Consider the following 14,090-nt stretch of genomic DNA (forward strand, 5'->3'; position numbering starts at 1 on the left):
TGAACATCTTATTGGATTGGAAATTTAACGGACTTGAGTGAAAAGATATGTGAAAATGTCGCAAAGCCAGAGGCGTCCCTAGGCGTGACACAGCTGAAGACTAAAGTGTTGGGAAAGTAGGGCGTCGTTCTTAGTGTGGCTGATCCCTTCCCTGCCCTCTCTGTTGTCCCTGTAGGCCGCCAGCTCACCGGAGCCGAGAGGGCCTCCACGGCCACCGCAGAGGAGACGGACATCGACGCAGTTGAGGCCCCGCTCCCAGGGAACGATGCCCTGGAGTTCAGCCGAGGTGTGACCGACCTCGACGCGGTAGGGAAGGAAGGAGGCTCCCACACAGACTCCAAGGTGAGCCGGAGGTGGCCCACCCAGCTGGTCTGCACGCATATCACCTCCCAGAGCAGTCTGTGTCACAGCCTCTGCCACCGTCAGTCACCTCTTAGCCCCTGCCGGGTCACCTTTAGAGTGAGGCGCTCCCCAGCACGGTGGTGGTTCCAGAGCATGTTTTACTTCCTTTCAGAGGGGCCTAACTTCTAGAGATTCAGTCCCCGTGTGTTGATGCTAGACGCCGCTGCGTGTCAGGATGCCACAGAGCTCATTCCTGATGCGCGCCACCCTCCAGGGTCCCATCAGTACTCGGTCCCCTTCTTCTCAGTGGAAGCCCCACCCTGACTGGCACCTCGTCGCTGCACAATACCTGTGCATGGCTAATCCTTGCACAACGTTACGTGATCCCCGGGGGCTTAGCTGAAGGAGCAGAGTGAGTTTGGGCTGCCTCTGCCTGCAGCTAGCAGTTGTGTGCCTTTGATGCTCCTGGGGAGGCTGGAGATTGGCCCCTTGGAGGTTAGAAGCTGCCAGACCACCTCAGGCATCATCAATTTCACCCTCGTATCTTACGGGTGAGATGATGGACGCCCTCAAGGAGTTCCTGATATGATCCAGGTTAAGAAACTAAGAACCTCCAACCCAAAGACAAAACAACCCCCCCCACCCCCCTGCCCGCGCCAACAGGAGGAAAATACTGACAAATTGCCCTTCCTGTAGATTCCCTGCCAGTTCCCTGTATCAGGAGTGCCTCTCTTTCCTCACCATGCAATGCCTTTTCTCAAGTGGAAGTCGTTAGGTTGGTTCATCAGAAGGAGAAACCTGTCTAGTTTGAAGGGCAGTGTTGTTTCAGATTGTCTGCCTGATATCTTCTTTGGTGCCCAATTTGTACTCTGCAAGTGGCGAAAGCCCTCTGTCACTGGGTGCTTCCTCTTGCACATCTGCAGAAGGACCGGCAGCAGAGCTGCCAGAAATCAAATTCAACCCTACGCTTGAATTCTCTGGCTCACAGAAACCGTCTTAATGAAAGTGTCCAACTAACAGGAGGGAGACAGGAGGGAAGGGAATGGAAACTGCTTTCCCCTTTCAGAGAGAGGATCTCTCCAGGCCACTCTCTGTGTCCCGACTTTCTTCCCTGGTGGCTCTCCCTGTGAGAGGAGGCCGTGCTGGGCTGGAGCACCTCCCTCGCGTGTGGCCAGCTCAGGAGAACCCTGCAGAGCCTGGAAGAGGGAGCCCTAAGAACACAACAAAGTAAAGGTAGAAGCCGCCTCATAGTGGGGTGGTAGGTAGCTATCTTTCATAGAGGCAGATCCCCTCTAAGTCCAGAACCTCAAGTAACTCAACAACATGGTATAGTTGGAAGCTGTGGGCAAGAGATGGGATGGTCTCAGCTGCCTGGTCTCCCATCACACGGCATCAGTAACTCAGGTGTCCAAATAGGGTTTTCTGACTCTGTGGTCCCAGCCCAGGCCGTCAGATCATCATCTCCTCTGTGGGGGTCTGTCCACATTTCCACTGGAGACGTAGCATTTCTAGCTCTTGGTTAAAAGCGGGCCATTTCACCCCGCCCTCCTACATGCTGTAGGTATGAAAGGCAGAGTGAGGCCCCTAAAGGTGGTGCCTGCCCAGGGTCACGCGGTGTCTCCTTCTCCGCCAGGTCTCACCCCGCTCCCAGGAGCCCATGCTGACAGCCTCACCCAGGATGCTCCTTCCCTCTTCTTCCTCGAAGGCCCCGGGCTTGGGCGCGGGCACGCCGCTGTCCACCCAGCACCAGATGCAGCTCCTCCAGCAGCTCCTCCAGCAGCAGCAGCAGCAGACGCAAGTGGCTGTGGCCCAGGTTCTCCTCAGCCTCCTCCCTACTTCGCAGGCTCCACTCTCATGGGCTTGACGCGCCTTCCTTAGCGAGGGGCACAGGGCAGGTTTACAACCTAGCGAGCTATGAGGGATGGCTCCCGCTGTTGGGTCATTGCTTGTTGAGGAATGGGGGCGGCGGGGAGGGGAGAGATGGGGGACGTGGTTGAAATGGGAAGAAGCGTTTTGGCTTCCCGTGTACCCCCCCCCCGCTCTGAGTTGGGCTTGGCTGGCTTGGCTGGATGTTGTTGGATAATGATTTGAACTTACTAAGGAACAAGATGCACATGTTTGGGGTGGGAAGGGACGCCTCTGGAGTCAGGACAGGTGTGACTTTGTGATACCACTCTTAAAAGAGTTTAAAGTATGAATTTGTCCCAAACACCCTTGCAGAAGCTACCACCCTGGAAACCTCGTCCATAGGGGTTTCCATGCCTCTGTTAGTCATCTCTGCATTCCAGGAAGGATTTTTTTTTTTTTTTTTTAAGATTTCTCCAGGCAGAATTTGATACCCTACTGGCCTGGAGTTCATTATATTGGGATTTAACTTACAGGAACTTAGGCATAGTATTTGAGCCATAATGAGAAGACTTGGCTTAGATTTCAGGAGCCAAGTGCTGTTTGAGCCCTGAAGACGTGTTGTGCTGCTGCTGTTTTATAAAGGAGGGGTGAGCTGATTTCCCTGCTGCTTTTAGCAGGGATTCCTTTCACTTGCTTTCTGTGGAGGGCATGGTAGTCCACATCTTCCTTGGAACTTGTGAGTCCGAGCTTCATCTTCTCTACGGGCAATCGGGGAATGGTGAAGACACAATCATTTGTACCATTTACAGGCTGAATCCTGCGGTAAGAGTCAGACAGGGTGAGGACCTGGGTGGGTAGATGAAGACAGTGAGGAGGAGGGTGGGGTCTTCAGGGTTTGGAGAGTTGGTGAGAGATGGGGAAAGGCAGCTCTATGCATCGACATTCTACATCTGGTCAACCAGGCTGGCCTTCTGCGTTCTTGAATGAGAACACGAAGACTTCTCTAGGGAGCTCCTACCGATCCTCATCATTTCTTCTCCTTACTCTTCTCATGACCCTTGGGTGGAGTGAATCACCCAGGCGGAGCCGTCCTTTCCAACACATACCCCTTGAGGAAGCATCCAGCAGCCTAACCAAAACGATGCAATGACTTGGGTCTTGAAAAGACCTTCTTTATAACAGTCTCACTCTGACCTGGGCCTGAGGCCCAGCCTCATGGGTGCCTTTTGCAGCCAGGTTTCAAGAGAGTAAAATCAGTAGGGCACTGCTTCCAAGTGATTTGAACCTTTTTAAAAATCCAGACCATGAACCCAAAAGGATGTGTGCTAATTCTAGGAGGATTCGCAGGTGTTCCCAAAACAGCAGCAAAGAGGAGGAATGTCATTAATGGCTTCTTATATTTGGGGGAAAAATCATTGCCTTTTGTCAGATAACACAATTCATCTCCTCTAGTTACTAACGGAGGGGCTGTCCCGAGAATGCCCTCCTCCCAGGTGTGATGGCTGACAGGGGCACAAAGCCGGCGTGCTGCAGCACAGGGCCGTTCAGCAACTCATGTCATTTCCAAAAGTTTCCCGTTAAATATAAATCCATCCTCCAACCATGATACTTTTCTCCTTCAGCATATCAATTGCCAAGTAATTATTATTTATCTAAGAATGGGCTTGATGCATATTCATGATGAATATTGTCGGAGAGGCATTTGAATGTGAACTCACTGCTTAATACTAAAGAGAAACTATTTGCAAATGTATAGTCTGCACAAGAAGAAGAGTGTTGTGGCAGTTACCGACGTACTCAGCAAAGCCACAAGACCTGTAAGTCTCCCACAGTCGGGATGAAACCCTAAGAGTGGTTCTCTGGCCCAGAATCAAGCATCTGTCTCAAGGAGACATCACTGCCCTGGCCCTATTTTAATTGCCTCTGTCCTTGAAGACAGTGAAGCTAGGAGAGGGGAAGAGCGTGGTGCTTGCATTTCACTTGATGAGCCTCTCTCAGTTCCAGCCACTTCCACAGGCTGGACACCCTCAGCCTCTCCTGCACTTGGAATCTGTTGATTATCGTTGGTGGTGTCCTGGTTGAGTCTCAGTTCGGGCATTGACATGATTGAAAGGCCCCCAGAGTGCATCTGTATCCCTCACTGATGAAATGACTTGGGGTAGGGTCGTAGACTTGTAAAATCTTCAGGTCAGACAGTACCTTGAGGTCTTCAGAGAGCTTCTGGAGGAGACTCCTCTGCCCCTCTCTGCCTTCCTCATAAGCAGTCTCTTCAGTTTGCACCTTCCTTTGCTGCCCGGGAAGGAAGCAGCCGTATTATTGTAACCTCTCAACTGGCTTTCCGCTCCCCTGCCCTCCGGACCGATTCAGTCCTAAACCAGCCTTCAGCTACAGGTTTCTGTGCGTGTTCCTCTCCCACTCTCTTTGTAGCATTTGATCCAAGGGCTTTTTATTAGTATCCATATCTTTGGGTATAAACGATATAAGATATATAGGTGGACTAATAGGTCTTCTTGGCATCTTTCATGCCTTTAAAATATATCAAATCTGGCATACTTGGTTTCTCTGCACAGTGTCCAGTATGAGGTTAGCTTTTACTTGTTCTGTCAGACTCTGTTGTCATCAAACTGCAAGGTTTCTTTCTTCGTTAAACTACCAGCAGTCCCCAGAATTCCAGTGGGTAATACTGTGACCTCAGCACTTTGGTGGGAACATATCCTCCTTTGCTCTGGGGACAACCAAGTCCTTCACAGCATTCTGATTTGGTCTAAGACCTCACGATCTCTCCCAGCCTCTCCCTAAATCGGTTCAGAGCTGGCCTAGAAAGGGCCTGTCCTGGCCTTAAAGGTATCCAGGCAAAGGTGTCGCTCAGCTGCCTCTTAAGCATTTCTAGATTAGATCTCAGTGTGTAAATAGTGAACCCCAAGCCCTTTGGACCACTTTCCCGACCCAGCATGAGGCTTGCCTGGCTGCACTAGCTTCCTGCTTTTAGATGGACCAGAAGTTCAAGGGTGCGAATGAGAGTATAGCCAAGCCTTGAACCAAAGCTGGGATGTAGCTGGCGCCCGCATGGCCACGGGCTGGGCCCACATAGCTCCAGAATTGATCCAGGCACTGTGGCTGACTGGCAACAGTTAAGTAGGCCAGGCTCCTTCACAGTTTGCCAATTCCTGGCCTAGCTCATGGGGAAAATGTTATACTGCAGCTCAGTATTGCTATTTATAGATTTCTCCTCTACCTGCTGCCACTTGCGCTTGTTCTGAAGCAAGTGATTGGTTACTTATGCTTCGCAATTGTGTATGCCGTAGTTAGAGGAACAGCGCTAAAAAACCCTCCACACCCCGCCGAGGCCCTAGATTTAGCATCTGGCCTTGTGGCTTCTCCCAGTCCCCAGCACCCTGGGTGCACTGCCCAGGTCCCTGCCTTGTGCATGCTGAGACAGCGCTGCCTGCCTCCGCTTGTGTGTCCGGTGTGTGTGTGTGGGCAAATCGCTCTGGTTCTCTCCACTGCCATTTCCATGTGCCTGCCGCTCCCTAACTTCAGCCTGGGCCTGCCCCCACTTCTCGCGGAGGAGCTGGAGTCCAGGCAAGTAGGCTGGAGAGCCAGTGGGCAGTGGTCTGGTGTTGCCGGGTGGGTTGAGGGGGTGGGTATCTGAGTTTTGGGAAGTGGCACCGAGCTGGAGGGCACAGGGTCGAACTTATGCTTGTAGCGCTGTGGCAGGAATGCAGAACTGGACACCGCCCTCCAGGCGTGGCCCTCCCACTGACGTAGAGTGTGACCGGAGTAAGGCATTGCCAAAGACCACACAGCTCTGGAAAGGCAAAGCTAACTCCTACCTTTTCAGAAATTGATATGGCCTACCTTTGCGAAAGGTGTCTGATGCTTTAAGAGTGTGCTGAGTACAAATAAGTCCCGCCTGGTAGGGAAGAGGTGGTGTTATCTGCTCCTGTTGTGCCATGGAGGAAGCGAGCACACAGCTGTAGCTGACTGCCCAAAGCCAAGGCTGAAAATAATGCTGCCGCATTTTGGTGCTTCAAGGCCAGGCCCACATATGCAAAACACAGGGATTATTAAATTGCCTCGAATTTAAAGGGAGTCTGGGCTGTTTTGTCCCAGCTTGGCCTGGTCTGGGTTCTCCTGTGGTGTTCAGGCTGCTGCAGAGAGAGGTCGGAGCCTTACGCCTGCTGCCACTTTTGACGGCTGCAGGAGCAGAAGGGCTCGTTAGCGCTGGGTTTAGGCAGCGGCAGCAGTGTGTGCTTTCTCATTCCCAGGGTTTGAAAATGCCTGAAATGTTATAACTACGTTTGCAAAGCTAAAATTCTTATTTAGTCTGGCACAAGGAGCACTCAAACACAGCATTTTTCATGGTGCTGAGTGCCAGTGGATTTGTGATGAAAGCATTTGATGCAAGGGTCGTCTTTTATGTCCTGATGGTACCTCCACCACTGGGATGGTTACCTGCAAAAGAAACTTCCAATTTTTTTCCCCCTGGCTTCTGTAGGAGGGAATTCCTCTTTTGTTCCCAGTCCGAATTCTCTGACTTCCCAGTGGAAATCTAGAAATGTTCTTCAGTGAGCCTTTAATGAATGGCCCCTGGTACTGACCACTACGTCCAACGGGATGTGAAATCACAGACTGTCCGAGCCTCTAGCCAACCCTCTCAGTTGAAAGGTGGAGAAAGTGAGGTCCAAGCAGAAGTGAATTACCTGCAGTTGCATAGGGAGTAACCAACAGACTCAAGTGTTCCAGCTTCTGTTGGGATGTTCAGATGTGGGGTTCAGGCACCTGAGTCTGTAGCATGTGTGTGCAGGGAACCCTCCAGAGGTGCCAGTTAGTGGTAGGCAGATTCTCCACTTTCTCTGTTTACATGCATTGAAAGTTTTGTTCCACATTTATGCCTAACGTTTCTGTTTTGTTCCAAAGAAAATAGAAAATGGATAATTAACAATTCTGTCTGCTCGGTACATTCCTTTCAATGATACTCTTAGTTGGAATAAGTTACATTACTTGCGGATAGAAGGTTAAGGTTGGCCTTTCCTCTGGGAGCCCTTCTGGGGGTGGGCTTCCCACAGCAACTGTCCTGTTTCTCAGAAGCAACAGGATCTGGGGGACTCTCGGGTGAACTACCTCCATGCCTCAGTTTCCGAGGAAGATAGAGGCTTAATAGCCATCCACCATCTGATATCCAGATTGAAATATTATTGCCACTCTTTTCTCTGTTCTCACCCTTCTCTAGATCTCTCTTTAGATTATCTGAGGCAAGAAAGGAGGCTGATTTCTGGACCAAAATATCAGTTCTGTCCTTAGCAGCACCTGGTGGAGGACAGATTTACTTTAGATTCCTTAGGCATCCTCCCCACTGAGGGAAAGATCGGCCTCACCTTGGGAGCCACTAATGGAAAGTGGCAACTAATCTCATTAGTGGCCCCACTTAGAAGTAGAGCCAACTGCAGGATCAGGTCCTTAAATCCGGGCAGCGGGGGAAGCAGCTGCTGCATCCAAGAGTATGATCTCCGAGTGCTGGCTGCTGGGAGGGCAGACACTGGGCTGGCAGGACCCTGGGTCAGGCTTGGCCAGACTGTGGGGTGGACATGGTCTTTTACTCCCTGATAGAACGTGAATCTCTTTGGAGCAGATTGCTCTTCAGAAATCCAGAGCATTTGTTGTCTGAGCCAGAGAATTGGCTTTTCCAGTTCCTTCCTTCTCTCTCGTCCGCTCCTGGTTCCACCTCTCCCACCCCGCTCACCGTGACTCTGTGTCTTTATCCACACCATGTTTTCGGTTCAAGAAAACCCTCTTTCCCACAGGCTGCCTTGGTCCAGGCCACCAAATTCATCAGCTCTGCTTATTCAGGGACCTTCAGAAACCCTCCTAGAGACCCCTTCATCCACTTCTTAGCAGAAAAGTCACATATGTGTAAATACTGTCATCGTCTCGTGACTCAGTTTCTTCAAACCAGGGTCCTGACAGAATCACCCCACCTCTCCTCCCACTGAATTGTATCCCCACACCCAGATTGCACACGAAGAGCAGACCCTACTGGGCCCTGAGCATTTGGGGTATGCCATTGCCAGGTGCTCTACCATGAGAAGGCGAGAGTTGATGAGGGTCCCCCTCTTCTCATAGAGGCCCTCTCTGTAAGCTGTTTACCTCAGCCCTGCTGGGGTTGCTGGATGAGGCCCTGTTATTAGTCAGTCAGCAAACGTTTGACATTTGCCAGGTATGAAGCATGCTCCCAGGTGCCCTGGGAAATAAAAAGGGAACGGAAGGTCAGGGAAGGAAGCTGACACCCACCCACAGATGTGCAAACACAGACCATTACAGCCATTTCACTGACTTAGAAAGGGCAGGTGTAGGGCTTCCTATTTCTCACGGTATTTGGATGCGAGGAAGGGGAGAGGGAAGATTGCAGGGGGTTTACTGTGACACTGTTCTTAGCTAGTGGGTCAGTATATCAGTTTTTGGTTTCGTTTTTTAAAAGACAAGATAAGAAAAATGTACCTGCCTCAACACAGCAGTCATATGTTAGCTGTCAAAGGAGTTCCGACAGGGATGGAGCAGGGGGCAGGGTCTGGGGCCCAACTCTTTCCTACCTTTGGCTCGTGGTGTGGGGGTCTGAGTCATACATGAGTGACACATCATAGCCCTCACTCAGGACAGAGAGAGATCCAGCGAGCAGCTTCTTTCGGCTTCTCCTCTGAATTGCAAGCCCGGGCGCCCATTTTGCCCGGGGCAGGGCTTCTTTGTCTTGAATTGAACCTGGAAGGTGTCTCTGGTCCTGGCCGTCCACCAGTGACTCGCATTTGCATTCACGTGCCTCTCTTCTCTCTGTCCTGTCTCCTCGCTGTCTTCTCTGCCTCCTCCTCCCCTGCAGGTTCACTTGCTGAAGGACCAGCTGGCTGCTGAGGCTGCGGCACGGCTGGAGGCCCAGGCTCGCGTGCACCAGCTCCTGCTGCAGAACAAGGACATGCTTCAGCACATCTCTCTGCTGGTGAAGCAGGTGCAGGAGCTGGAGCTGAAGCTGTCGGGACAGAACGCCAGTAAGCCAGGGCCCTGCCCAGCCTCACCTCCATGTGGAAGCTCTGGAACCACATGTTCTCTTCCCTAAAGCTTTTTGGTGGTGCTTTATTGGACCCCTGACCTGACCTGACCTGACCTGGTATCCCGGCAGAAAACAAAGGCAGCTCTGTTTGTCCCATCCATACATTTCATGGAATTACAAAAGGGCAGGGCCAGAGAGGGGCTTGGCTGCCTTCTAGCCCAGTGCCCAGACTTGACCTTGAAAGTCCCCGGCAGTCACGACCACATGTTCACCCAGCCTCTCCTCGATGGGGGCCCGGGCTCTTTACATGTAAGCTAGGGCTGCCCGTTTCTTTCTCAGAGGGCTTTTCCAGTCGAAACACGCTGAGCACCTACTGTGAATCGTGCTCTCTCTGAGCTCTGCAGGAGACATCGAACTGTTGAGTAGTTTACTCTCCCTGCACTATTTCACAACTCAGCAGCATGGAAAAGGCTGGCAGCAGTCCGTCTATTTAATGGATAAGGCAGAGGAGTAACTGTGGCCAGCTAGCTCTGCTGGTTAGTGGCAGAGGTTGCCTGGCTCCCAGCCTGAGATGCCTGCCTCTATGCCCAGCCACCCCCAGGCTGCACTGAGAAGTACTAGAAGACAGCGGGTCTCCATGCCCTCCCTCCTGAGCTTGTCCCTGGGTTGTCTGCTGCTCTAAGTGTGCATTGGCTGTGGACCAATATCCATTGATCATATACGTAATCTCATTTAATCCCTATAGTGGTAGGTGGTGGTGTGCCCATTTTACAGATGAGGAAACGGACTCAGAGAGGTTAAGTAACCAGCCCACAGTGTCAGGACTAGCAAAGTGTGGAGCCAAGATTCAAACCCAGGTCTAATGCTTTCCCTATTATACCAGTAGTTCTCCCAAACTATCCTGTGAGCTTTTTAAAAAATGGATATTCCCAGATCCAACCCACAGAGGTTCTGCATGGGTAGATCTGGGGGAGGGCTGATAACTCTGTGTTTTGAAAGTGGCCCGAAGTTATGGATTGGGAACCACTGTACTTCACCACTCTGAAAGCCTCTCTGGATTTTTACTTTTGTTTATCAAGGCCCTGTTGTATTCTAATTAATGCCAGTTTCCAAGGTTGCACCAAGTGTTACTACATGCTTTTAACGTAGCTCTTCAGTTTGTACCTTTTTCCTACCACACACCCCATTCAAGGCAACCACGGGCCTCACCAGCTGATCATGTGGTTATCGTTGCCCTGCCTTTACCACCTCCCCTGAGCTCCTCCCCTTCAGCCTGGCGTGTCTGTGCTGCGTGGGGTGGAAGCAAGGGCTGAAGAGCCCCTGTGAGGGTCTGCTCAATTGGCCAGGGACCTGGGTGGGCCAAGGGTGGCTTCCAAACCAACCACCTTGCTAATGTCGCCCCCTCGCCCTCTTCTCCCCCCCCCCCCCCCACTCCAGTGGGCTCCCAGGATAGCTTGCTGGAGATCACCTTCCGCTCTGGAGCTCTTCCCGTGCTCTGTGACCCCACGACCCCGAAGCCAGAGGATCTGCACTCGCCGCCCCTGGGCGCGGGCTTGGCCGACTTCGCCCACCCGGTGGGCAGCCCCTTAGGTAGGCGCGACTGCTTGGTGAAGCTGGAGTGCTTCCGCTTTCTCCCGCCCGAGGACACCCCGCCCCCTGCTCAGGGCGAGCCGCTCCTGGGCAGCCTGGAGCTCATCAAGTTCCGAGAGTCAGGCATCGCCTCGGAGTACGAATCCAACACGGACGAGAGCGAGGAGCGAGACTCGTGGTCCCAGGAGGAGCTGCCCCGCCCGCGGAACGTCCTGCAGAGGCAGGAGCTGGGCGACAGCCTGGACGATGAGATCGCCGTGTAGGTGCCGTGGTGCTAGCAGGCGGAGGCCGTGGCCGAGGTGTGGAGGGCCAAGTCGGGCTGCTTCCCCGGGTAGGGGCTGCCGGCGAATATGCGCACTGCTGAGGATAATACCCAGGGGCCCAGAAGCGTTTACAGTTTCAGAAAAGGATTAGGATTTTGCTTTGGAGGGTCACGTGGGGAAGACATTGGATTCCCAGAAGTGATTCAGCTCCTCCCTCCTGCTTGTGACTACTGGGTGGGCGGGGGTTGGGCAAGGGGCCTCTCAGAGCCCGTGGCTTTGGGAAGGGGTCCCTCTTGAGGACCACCAGGCTGCTGAAGGACCTGCTCGCTCTGCCCGCTGCATCATCAGGCTCCCCTGCTTTGGTGTGATGTCCCCTTGCCCGCCCCCCCCCCCCCGCTACTTCTGTGGTCCCGACTATGAAGGGAAGCCATCGGTACCTTCTCAGGTACTTTGTGTTTGGATATCAGGATGCTACCAGTTGCCTAACTCTCCCCTGACCTTCGTGGGAGGAATTCCTTCTCTGGGCCCTTGCGAAGATTGTAGAGGTTGAACGCTCTAGGCTGAAAGACAGGATAGTCCTTTCAGTGTGAACGTGGAATTGGGATGTGTCACATTGCGGGGATAAGCTTTCAGATGAATTGGATCCAAATGTTTTCTCTAGGTGGGCTTCAGGTGTTGCTACTGAGGGAGACTGGGAGTTTACTGTCACTCAGGCCCTTGCCGTGAAAGCCCGTGGGGAGGACAGCCTCTTGCCTGCCCCAGATCACTTAGGTCTGATTCCTCAGTGTGGATGTCCTGCCCACCTCCTGCCTGCAAGTCCAGCTCATCCACATGGAGGCTGGAAAGCCGCCCTCTCTCCCCTGTGTCCTGCCTCAGGGGCTGTGCCAGCTGAAGCTTTTGTAGCACTCTTGCCTCTATAAAAGCCTCAGAGACCCGGAGCCCCCAGCCTTACCTCTCGACCTGTCCTTTCCACTGGGCAGTAGTCAGTTTTTACTGCGGAAAAAAACCCCAAACATAGACTGGTAGCTGAGACTGCTCAAGTCCACTCTTCAGAATCACTGCCACTTAAGTCAGAGACGATAGTCACTTTGCCCTTGACCTGTCTCCCTGTGGGTGCATGCCTCGAGCACACCTGTAAAAAGTGCCAGGTGGAATTCTCTTTCACCATCTAGGCCTAGAGATTACCACCTGGTACAGTGAGCTGATTGGGGCAGGGAGGGCTAGCTTACTTGTCCTTGGTTCCGGTAAGGCCGTAAGTGGCTGTTAACAGATTTAAAGGTGCCTGAAGAGAGAGCTGGGACATGCTAGTGCCAAGTGTTGGGGAAATAAGTCTTTATCTTGGACAGCAAACCACAGACCCAGACTGCAGTGTTATTTGGGGATCAATTGGTAAGGATGTAGTTGCAAAATTGAGTTCTTCAAGCCTAACTTGGCTTCATAAAATATAGAAGTGGAAGTGCAGGTCTTTTCTTATAGCTACAGTTGGATTTCTTCTAGACCAGAAAGTCCAAATTAAGGAAATAAATGTAGCTTTATGTTAGCCTTCCTTGCTGCACGAGGGTGTCAGTGGAATGGGACGGGTGCGTGTATGTGTGCATGTGTGTACACGTGTGCTGGCATTGACACACACGTGTGAGGGAAGGTGTATACGTGTGCATAGGCTTGTGAGAAGTGACCAGAGAGAAGAGAATGGGAATCTCCAGGGTGTTTGAATCAACAGTAGATTTGTGTTCTTTTCCTAATGTGCATTTGGTTGGAGAGAGGTGGTTCTGTTTTCGTTACACTCTCTAATTAATCATTGGAAGTAGGTCCAGATACACAAGGGAAGGAAGAACCATGAAATCAAAGGAGAGAGGTTAGGAGTCCGGTTTGGCTGAGCCTCTCTAGCTAGCTTACAAAATCCTACCCGGGCTTCCTTGAGTGTGGGACCTCTTAACTCATTAGAATTTGGGGTGTTCAGGGGAGGGAAGGTCTGGCTTCTCCAGGCCCACTGCCTGCAAGCAGGGGCTGAGGACAGAGCCAGAGGCCAGTGGATTAGGTGTGTGGAATGTGGTAGGAGAAGGCTTGTTTGGGATGGGGAGAAGAGTGGGTGGGGGGGGGATAGTTTCTAAAAGGGTCTTGAAAACCTTGCCAAGGGAGGGAAGAAAGGAGGCGGTGGAGAGATTGAAGAATTGGAGAGACTAGTTCTATGTACCACTGACTTGGGACCCATTTAAGACCCTTGCCCTCGGGGTGCTCCACAGTGGTTTCCACCCGCCTCGGCCCCTTCTTTCCCCAGTTCAAGCCCTCCCTGGAGCACTGGTTTGTGTGTTGGCATTCTCCTCAGTGTGACCCACACCAGCGCGCACTAGGTGTGTTGGAGGTGGAGGAGACAAAGGACAGATCTAGGGGCCTTGAAGGGTCACCAGCCACTGGGCAGGAAAGGGAATGTTGCAGACCTGATCTCCGAGCAATGTCACCCTGTCCTCTCTCCTTGCTTCTCGCTCTGCTAACTCAACTGCTGCCCCCCTCTTTTTCATCCTTCTACTCTGCCCTGTATGGAGGACAAGTGGACACCAGGGGCGCCTCCCTTACTGTACCTGCCCCAGCCTTTCCTGGGTGCCAGCAGACTCTTGGGTACACAAGGCTCCCACAGTTGCGGAGCCAGGAAAGAATTTCTCTGCACAGGATGGACTGTATATTGGGACTGAAAATTATATTCCTGCTTATACTAATGCTGTCTATAAAGCCTCTTCGTAGCCTCACTTCTCTCAACTCTCATTTAGGGGTTGCATTCCTTTTATTTTCTCTTTGCCTGACTGCTTCTTCCCACTCTGCCCCCTCCCCCCTGAGCCCTCTACTTCCTAAAACTGTGTGGCATTAACTCTGTTGGATCAACTCTCTGGGAAAAGATTCTGTTCATGTAAGTGCACTTACTCCCTGGATGTTGTCACTAGTCTAGTGGCTTTTGCTAAATAAACCTTTCTTATTTCTAAAAGCTTTTCCATTGTCTTTTCTTGCCTCTTCTA

At 52.1% G+C, this 14,090-nt stretch overlaps 1 protein-coding gene across 11 annotated transcripts in view; it reads left to right on the forward strand.

Annotated features, from left to right (window-relative positions):
• LOC132372880 (carboxyl-terminal PDZ ligand of neuronal nitric oxide synthase protein) overlaps window positions 1-14,090 on the forward strand; it is a 304,178-nt gene that overhangs the window by 274,798 nt on the left and 15,290 nt on the right. For 5 of the 11 annotated variants that reach the window (XM_059935021.1, XM_059935030.1, XM_059935050.1 and 2 more), the window contains 4 exons: window positions 176-342; window positions 1,976-2,155; window positions 9,062-9,227; window positions 10,667-10,819. In XM_059935021.1, coding sequence (XP_059791004.1) covers window positions 176-342; window positions 1,976-2,155; window positions 9,062-9,227; window positions 10,667-10,819 — 666 coding nt within the window. Of the gene's footprint in view, window positions 1-175; window positions 343-1,975; window positions 2,156-9,061; window positions 9,228-10,666; window positions 11,151-14,090 lie in introns of those variants that run through there. The other 6 variants (XR_009505266.1, XR_009505268.1, XM_059935065.1 and 3 more) reach the window with 5 other exon arrangements.

This window comes from Balaenoptera ricei, chromosome 1 (genome assembly GCF_028023285.1).
Source record: "Balaenoptera ricei isolate mBalRic1 chromosome 1, mBalRic1.hap2, whole genome shotgun sequence".
NCBI classification, from domain to species: domain Eukaryota; kingdom Metazoa; phylum Chordata; class Mammalia; order Artiodactyla; family Balaenopteridae; genus Balaenoptera; species Balaenoptera ricei.